Below are 9,567 nucleotides of genomic sequence, written 5' to 3' on the forward strand. Positions count from 1 at the left end.
TCATAAAAGAAATTTCTCAGGCTTGGAATCATTCTTTCTCTTCTACACTCTTTCCAATGTGTTTAAGTCCTTCCTATCATGGGGTGTCAAAAACTGTGCACAATACTCCAGCTGAGGTTTAGCAAATTCAACATTGCCTCTTTCTCTTTTACCTATATCCCTTATAAAGAAGCTGAGGAAAAGTAGGTGCTTTAATTGCTCTTTCCACCTGTACAGCCACCTTCAATGGTCTGTGTATATATACATCAATGTCCCTCTGCTCTTGCAACCCCTTTTGAATGGTACCCCCTATTTTCTATTGTTTTTCAATGTTCTTCCTAGCAAAATGCATTTCTGCACACTTCTCTTCATTGAACCAATCTACCATCTTTACTTCCAATCTGTCATCTTGTCTCTGTTCTCTTGAAGTTCAGTATCTTCCTTACAGTTTACAATTCTTCCAAGTTTTCTGTCATCTACAAATTTGGAAATTGCCCTCTGTATACAAAGATCATTAACTCCACTACAAATGTTCCTCCAGCACAAAAAGAAAATCCATTGTTCGTAACTTTGTTTCCTATCAGAGAATTCGGTATCCATGTTGCTACTATCCTTTTTTATTCCAAGGGTGTTAACTTCCTCACAAGAGTATTGGAGCTATATTAAAAACTCAATGCTTTTAAAATCTACTTACTTGCAATGCCTCCAACTCATTCTGGGTTAGGGCATAATGTTGATTAGTTCAGCACTGGTTGTAGTCATGTGTAATGTGTCATGTGCTGTCCTTTGTGGATTTTTGTCTCATGAATCTTGTGAATATCTTGGGTAGGATGCGTTTCTACTTCAGTTTTGCAACATAGTTGTTGAATGCTTGTCCTCAAAGTGATACTTTAAAAATTACATAAGCTTACAGCTAATGACTCTTTCAATTAAGCAATTATCTGCTATTGTAATACCATAAATATTAGTATGCACTGGACTAGTTTAATGTTTAAGATTGGATTTATCAGTCAATTTGTGGAGGATATTACTTTTCTTGGGGTTTAACTGTGCATTTTTCAGCTAACCATTGCAGAGACCACATACAAAATATATAATGCATTTAATATTGATTCTAGGGTGAATTGAGTGAATAGATTATAATCTATTATAATCAGGTATTTATGTTTGATAATATTCAAAGCGGTTCCCATTGCAATACAGGAAGGCGATTCATGAGAAAGAAGTCATTGTATCCTGAGATGCAGTTAGAACATTCCAAGTGAAAGGCTATATTCATCACAAGGAAGGAAAGGAAATGATCCAGAATTCTTACCTTTGTGCTTTACTCAAGGGTTCCAAATGAAAAAGCTACATTTGGATGGAGAGGATCCAGCCATGATATCATTAAGAGCCTGCTGACTTGATAACTAAGCTCACAATTTAAGAATATTGATGTGGATAAATTATTAGAGGGGTGCCACTGTCTACAGAATGATGAGCCACTAATTACAGGAAAAAAGGAGAGAACATTTGATATAGAATAGTAAGCGTGGAAACATTGTCACAAAGTATTACAGCAGTAGATCAGAAATTCTTGTTCTTTGTTATCACGATGATATTTCAATAACAGTTAGGATGTGGGGATTACTACTATTTTGAGGAAGATAGATTTGGGTTCTAGTTGCTTTGAGATGTTACATTGAAAATTCTGTAGACACCTTAACACTCCATGCAGTGAATATCGGTGCCTCCTTCTTAACTATACACAAACGTCATTTTACGGTCTTCACTTTTCAGGTTCAGAAAATCTCGGGCAGAGGATGGACAAACATCGAAGATGGAAAATGAAACTTGCAGTCAGATGCATGAAAAGACACAGGATGGTCAGAACAACAATGTGCTTGAACCTTTCTACACTACAGTTCCTAGCTAGTCTACCAGAAGTAATCTGACCCTTCTAAGGACTTTAATACTCTTTGCTTTACAATGACATTATTTCTGTGCATGCCTTGTAGTTTAAATCACCTCTCCCATTGGAAAACAGCTCGGGTGACTAGCTTCTGAGCAGAAAAAATTGAGCTTTTCCTAGGCTGGAGTGGAAAGGGATATGTTGGCTGGCAGAGGACAATCATCTTACAGAGAGAAGAGACAAATATATATCTTGAACTACTTTGAAGTTAATTTTCACATAGGTTCCTTTAAACACACTAAGAATGTTACAGCACCAATCTAAGCCTTTGAGAAAAATTAACTTTTATGCCTTGTCTTTTAAAGCGGTACATTTATATAACACGATAATTTCACTGACAAGATTCATACTCACAAAAAGATTATTTTCTAGTACTTACTCCCCTTGACATTCAGAACTAAGTACATTTGACTTGGTAGTAATGTTTCAGGCTCACTTAGACTTTTACAAAAGTTTTATGAATTGAGTTTGGGATTTTATTTCTGCACGATTAATTCTACATTTTGTAAACACAACCTGAACAGTGTGGTTAATTTTGGCAAAGTAAGAGTAATGATTGAAAAAAAGTCAATAGTCTCTAAATTGAAAAATGTACATTTTTGTTAGCAATAAATACTAGGCAAAGTTTATATTCTGCCTTGCCTTATGTAAATTTAATTTTCAAAATTAATAGCCAGCTTCTTCTTCATTATTATCTTAAATAATTTATATCTCTCCAGTGATTTGATTTTTTTATTTTAAATTTAATTTTGTACAAGTTGAAAGAAATGTAAATACAGTGTTAACATTATATTTAAAGACTACAATTTACACCTGCTATTAGCTATTCGTTACCAACAGACCAAGAATCTCCTGGTGGGACAAGACATTATCAAAAGACGACAAACATTTATAAATATTAATGCATTGAAGTTGTGACAGAAAAGATTATTGCATGTTATTTTCACTCTTTATTTTATTACATTTGGGTTAAGAGGAAATTGACAGCAATTAAGTAAAAGAGCTCAATAGGGTGCATTAGAGCTCACGAGGCAAGATTAAATGGGATCCAATGGCAGTCTCATGCAGCAATTAGAGAATTGGTGTGGAACCTTGTCAGTAGCATTAGCAGCAGTGATAACCAAGAGAGCTCCACAATCAATGCAAGACCCCAGGTCAAAGGTGAGTCAGAGAATGATGGTGGCCACAGGAGAGGGAAAGATCCAAGTGGCTGTCAGTGGCCTCCTCCTGAGGCCAGGTTGCTCGATCAGACACTGAGTACCTAACAACAAAGGCATCCTCTCTGGAAGGCTATTGGCAAAACTGACAGGTTTTGGTGGGAGGGCATGAGGATCAACAGGAAAGCCATGTAAGTCCTGATTAATTCTTGAGCCACTGCTAATTTGTGATAATTTAAGGGTTAACTGAGCCTAATTGTTAATGAGCCTAATTGACACCCCACTGCTGACAGACAGGTTTCCCTCTTTAGGCACCTCCCAACCAACTTAATTGGGCACAGTTTTCCAGATTAGGTCCTCCTGCCTAATTTCCCTCCCCTTCACCTGTTATCACGCCTACTCCATTGGCATCAACTAAATTCCATTCCAGATTTTTATTGTGGCCATAGCCCTGCAAATATGAGATGTACACACAAGTTGCTACTTGAGTACTAGACAATGACAAAAATCATTGCATTGGAGATCACATCATTACAGAGACTGGAGTTTGAACAGTAGTTTTCTTCTGTGACCTGCTATTAAATTATCATTGCTGATTTTAGAAATACTGTTAAAAAACTTTAAAGGGGGTTCTTAAAAAATGATGTGGTTATTCCAAATGTGACACAATAAAACACAAGATTATTTTAGTGCACACATTAAGTGGTGGTTGAATAATAGTTATTGTTTTTGATAACTGTTTCTGTTATGTTTCATTTTGGTCTGTACCACCTTACTTGAATAACTGCTATTACTTGAGTCTAATTGAAGAGCAGTGGTGCCTTGAATTAGATTTAGCAGTAACCCAGTAATCAGAAAGCAGCAATGTTACATGATAAAGGAGTAACTTCACAACCGAGTTCATATGACAATATCATTAATTATTGGATGACAATAATTACGGATGACAATTATATAAAATCAAACACAAAGAATGCTGGAGAAATTCAGTAGGTCCGGCGCCATCTGCAGAGAGAGAAAACAGACAGGACTTGAAATGTTAACTCTGTCTCTCCGTTAGAAATGCTGCCAAACCTGCTGAGTTTCTCCACTTTGTTTCAGGTTTCCAGAATCTGCAATAGTTTGCTCGCATTTGAAATAAAGAACTAAAACTGACTATAGTTTAAGTATTTTCCCAAACTTAACAGATTAGTTTCTCTCAGTATCTGCTATTCTGAATAAGGCTGAGCTCAAACACAAATAATTTTTAAAAATGAATGAGCTGCAGCTGGTTTAATGAGCTTAGCCTCTCTTGCTGATTTGTAATCTTTTCCCAATCTGGGGCAAGTGGTTTCATCTAATCTTTGAGCAATTCTCCTGCACTGGGTCTTAATCTGACCCCTGATTACCTCTCCCCAATTCTGTTCAACCCCAAGACTCTTGGATCTCTGTTTCTGCATCCACTTACTAACATTAACATCTTACACAACTTTTGCCACAGTCTGTAATGCAATGTCAGTTTCATTATAACAAGGCTCAAGACCCAATATCTGAAAGCCTCGAGCTTCATTAATCAGCTGCTCCAGTGTATCCTCAATTCACCTAAACATGGACATGATAGAATTGCTATGCCAGCATATGGAACACAGTTTTGGTGTTCTATGTTTATGCACCAAAAGGCAATTCAAGGTGACATCTCTCGAAAACACTACAAGTTGAACGTGCCTCTGGGGAAAAGCAAAAGTGGCCAGATTTCTATAAAGGAATCTAATTGGGTATCTTTATATTCAAAATAATGGCTGAACCAAATATCAAATTCAAGTTGCAATAATCCACACTGCAGAAATTCAGTGTGACCATTACTCACTGAGCAACTTACTCCTTCAGTCAACCTAATAATTGAAAACCACTTCCAGGGTGGGAAATCGACACTGTACTACGATAAATATTAAATTGTTAGCTTACCTCAGTATTTATCGGAAAGTGAACAGGTACACGTGACATTAGATGAAGAGACCAAATTAAAAAGGGCATAATTTTACAGGCCTTCCCACCCACTGGCATGTTTGGAACTCGGGGATGTGGGGAGGGGGGGGGTCAAATTTCACTAAATTTCTCTCAGTGGTATTCTCCTACCCCTCACCAAGCTGTCTGTAATGGTGACGCATCTAGCCATCCCTGTCTCAGTTGAGGACTTCTACCAATCAAATTGTTTACAATTTCAGGTTTGCTCCCCATCCAGAGGAAGTGGTAAGGTACCACCCTGGCAGGTTTGGGGCTCAGGGTGGGGAGGGGTGGCATCTCCCTCGCAGGGGCTCCCTCCTTCTTTGACCACTCCATCAAGACCCTCACTCCTTCACCCACTCATCTCTCCATGATGTTGTAAGATACCTTGCACTTCCTGCTGTTGTCCCACACGATTGTTGGGACTGCATAGCTGCCAGGCAACCAAATTGGTCATCAGCTCTCTGAGGTGGGACTTCTGCCTGAGGAAAGGCTGGAAGCATCACTTCCAACCATCGAACTCTCCTCAAAGTATTCGGTGACTGGGCTAGGTGCTGTGATTAGGATTGAAACCCCACCATCTGAAAGATACTGGCCATAATGACATTTCAGATAGCAAGATGGAGATAATTGATAAACAGTGTAAACTCATATGAAAAGATGTTAGAGCAGGAGATAGCAGAGGGACAATTGCATACATATAATCGGAAAATGTAATCCAGGGTAATGTGGTAAATGCCACCCATTTAGGTTTTCAAAAGGTCTTCTGTAAGGTATCACATTGAACATTCATGACAATGGTTTGCATCAGACAATAAGTCATAGAACAGATAGCAATTTGGCTATAAAATAAAAACTGGAGAGTAGGGGTGAGGTTTGACAAAAGGTACAAATGATCAATACTCAGATTCCCTTGTTCATAATTCAAATAAACAAGGTTGGTCTTGGGAATTAGAAATATTATCTTAAACTATGTAAGGCATATTCCTGGGCAAGCCTCCCTAACAAAACAATATTTAGTTAGAGGTGGGGTTTCTTCACCTCAAGAAAAAGAAGTTCCACCAAAGCGAGTTTCAGATCAACCGGCTATTGCCAGCTTTCGAGTACTCGTGGTGCCATTTTGAACAATGGTCACTACCTGAACTGCACTTGGGCTTGCAGTGATGGATAGTTAATTTTTAAATGTTTCTGAGTTGGGGAGGGTGTCTGGTAAAGGTGTGGGTTGCCAATGTTTAACTGGCCATGCAGGGATGGGAGGGGTTTAAACTTTGGCCAGAAAGGTCTCTAAATGGGCTCAGATAACCAGTTTCGAAGGGATCTTTCTCGCACCATTGGTCTGTGCAGATAAATTTATTGGGCTGCTCAGTGAGTGGTGGGCCTTTTCTGCTGCTTGCTGGCTTGTGGTGATGGAACCATTCCCCTTATGTGGATAATACCTGTCCACATAAGGATCTCAAGTTTGAGTTTGATTTATTGTCACATGTACCAAGATAAAATGAAAAGTGTTGCTTTGTATGCTAGACAGGCAGATCATACTATATAAAGTGCACCAGGGTAGCAGAACAGAGTGCAGAACATAGTGTTACAGCTGCAGAGAAGGTGCAGAGAGACAGCGAGAGATCAATATGAACACCTGAGAGGTCTGTTCAAAAGTCTGATAACAGCAGGGAAGAAGCTGCTCTTGAATCTGTTCATACACAGATTCAAGCTTTTATGCCTTCTACCCAATGGGAGAGGGTGGAAGAGAGTATATCCGGGGTTAATTGGGTCTTTGATTATGTCGGTTGATTTCCTGAGGCAGCGGCAAGTATAGATGGAGTCAAAATTGAGTTGGGGGTGCAGGGATCCCCCATTAGACTGTGGATCTGCTGCCCATTGGATTTACCAAGCTAACCCACACAGCTGTGTTAAATCCAATCTTTAATTTCAAAATTTATAGCCAAAACCAAATTAGGAAACATGGTAACTACTGAGGAAGAATGGACAATTATACAAGAGCACATGAATAATTGGCAGATTGGATGTGTAATTAATTAATTTAGACACAGATTGGATGCAGGGAATTCCTGGCTGACCGTGGTATCAATCATTTTATATCCAAATAATGTTGTATTTCTCCCTCAGGAAGTTCGGCACTATCAATCTTTGACAGCCTAATTACAAAAATAATTTCAATTTAGAAAGAAATGAGGTGCATTTTCAGAGGAAGATTAAGAAAACTCCATGAGTCTTAAGAGAATGCACCTGCACAAATCATTAGAAGTCAGAATGATACTAAATAAATTCATAAAACAGTAAGTCAAATACTGGGGTTAATTTCTGGAACAAAATACAGAAAGGTTATGTTAAACACAAATCAAATCTTGATTAGACCACACTTGAAGGACTGCACGCATTTATAGTCTCCATGCTATAATTATAGTGTCTGTGTTATAAAGGAAACATTAAGAGTCTTGTGGTACATTGCTAGTATCTTTACCTGTGGGTTGGAAGACCTGGGTTCAGGTTCCATCTGCTCCACGCTGGTGTTATTACCCATTTGAACAGGTTGATTAAAATATCTATAAAAGGAATGTGGAGGGGAAAAAATGCAAAAACCTTTTCGCAAAACCAAGAGGACATACTTATCAGGAATGTTAATAAGTTGAACTCTTTTCTCCAGAATTAAAAATCTAGGGGATGATCTCATAGAGGTCTTTATGAAAATGTTTGATGAGTCAGACGAGATGTTTCTCTTTGTGGGAGGAAATAAAACTAGGGTCTACATACATATGATTGTCATCAACAAATCCCAAACAGTAAGTAATTCAAGAGAAACCTCTTCACTGGAAAGTAGTAAAAATGTGAAACTTGCTACCAAATGGAGTAGTTGAAGCCGATAGGATTCCAGAGAACGTTAACAGCAAATGAGAGAAATGGAAGGATATGTTGATGGGGTTAGCTGAAGAGGTGTGGGAGGAAGTTTATGTGGAACATAAATGCCAGCAGATGCCAGTTGGGACCAAATGGCCTGTTTTTGTGCTTTAGGCTCTATGTTATACACTGTAAAAATTGCATTGGAAATCCTGTTACCTTGTTAATGTGTGTGCTTCCTTAAATGTAGTATCTGTTGTGTTCAATGTCAAGTCTATACAATAAAGTGGAACATTGCACATAGCCTGCTCATATTTTCTTCAAAATTACAATGTCAGGAATAAAACTTATGGTTTAACTTGTCTTCAGGTTGGGCCATGCTGCACCATAGCAACATCAACTGCCAGCTGAGCATATGTAAAACAGGCAAACAAGCCCACCTGGAGCAGATAACCTTTGTAGTCTCAGTATCACTGCCAAAAACTGCAGGGCACCTTGTGAATATAAATGAGGATTGAACTGTGTCTGATTAAGGGCTTTTTGCCAAAATGAAGAAAACCTAATGGAGTATATTACTTTTTTTTAAGCTTTGGACACCATAGTGCATGAAAAATCAGCACAATCCCAACTTCTGCTGCAACTTTAGGGTAACTAAGAACTGCCTGACTCAATATGGCAGCAGCTGAACTTTAGACACAGCTTCAATCCAGGAGTTCCTGGCTGACCTCGATAAGATTATCAATCATTTTACATCCAAATGATGTTGGACTTTTCTCCCCAGAGACGTATTACAGCTTTGAGCTGCCAAACTTTAAAAGCCTAATGACAATACAACACGGTATTATTGTGGCCTCCCTCAACACTGTATATGACATAGTTACCCAAAAAGCCTACCTTAATCAATAATGTCCTGATCTTATTTGATCATTATAAAACATTATTAAATCTGTTAACATGGAATAGCCAAATGAAAAAGAAATTCTTTGCAAAGTGGAGCAAATGATGATCATCTATATAACACCTTTTACGATTTCATTACAGAAGAAATGTTTCCCCAATTTCTAAAGCTACCACATGATAAAGGTAATAACTTTAAAAAAATCAATCCAGCATTGTTAAATGCAATTATTTTCCTGAACTAAAGATCAGTTTACTTCTCCATCTTTAAAGTGATGACTAATATCCTACCTTTTGCAGAAGAGAAAAGTCTCAATTTCCCTTAAAGCATCTTGAAGCTTATATTTCCATTGCATGTTAGGCTCCCACTTGCTTATTTGGCTGGTCTTACTCGAAATGGATGAGGAAACCAGTCTAGACAGATTCCAGGGCCCAAACTCTGGGGAGAAGCATTGGGAATTTTTAGAAAAGCTTGTTAAACTACTTAACATGTCCTGTGCAAAGATGGAAAGTGGGCTTTCATAGCTGAAAGACCAAATTACAGGACCACCAGATTGAGGGAGCACCCGACTATAATGGGACATAAGTAAAAGTGATTTGAAAAGGAACATTTAAAAAAAATTATTCGTGACTCTTTCATCTAGGCCATTGATGGGGGAATGGGGAAGGAGGTTGGGGGATCTCTGCTATGGGCAGCCAATTGCTGCTTATATATTAAGGAAGGCCAGGAAGCCTTTGAGCTTACCT

General features: G+C 38.3%; 1 protein-coding gene across 2 annotated transcripts in view; it reads left to right on the top strand.

Moving 5' to 3' along the window:
• LOC140485652 (serine/threonine-protein kinase 32B-like) overlaps positions 1-8,210 on the top strand; it is a 349,305-nt gene extending 341,095 nt beyond the window's left edge. For both annotated transcript variants that reach the window (XM_072584023.1, XM_072584024.1), the window contains one exon: positions 1,759-8,210. In XM_072584023.1, coding sequence (XP_072440124.1) covers positions 1,759-1,894 — 136 coding nt within the window. In that variant the 3' untranslated portion in view covers positions 1,895-8,210. The remainder of the gene's footprint in view (positions 1-1,758) is intronic.
• The last annotated feature ends 1,357 nt before the right edge of the window (positions 8,211-9,567 follow it).

This window comes from Chiloscyllium punctatum, chromosome 14 (genome assembly GCF_047496795.1).
Source record: "Chiloscyllium punctatum isolate Juve2018m chromosome 14, sChiPun1.3, whole genome shotgun sequence".
Classification (NCBI taxonomy): domain Eukaryota; kingdom Metazoa; phylum Chordata; class Chondrichthyes; order Orectolobiformes; family Hemiscylliidae; genus Chiloscyllium; species Chiloscyllium punctatum.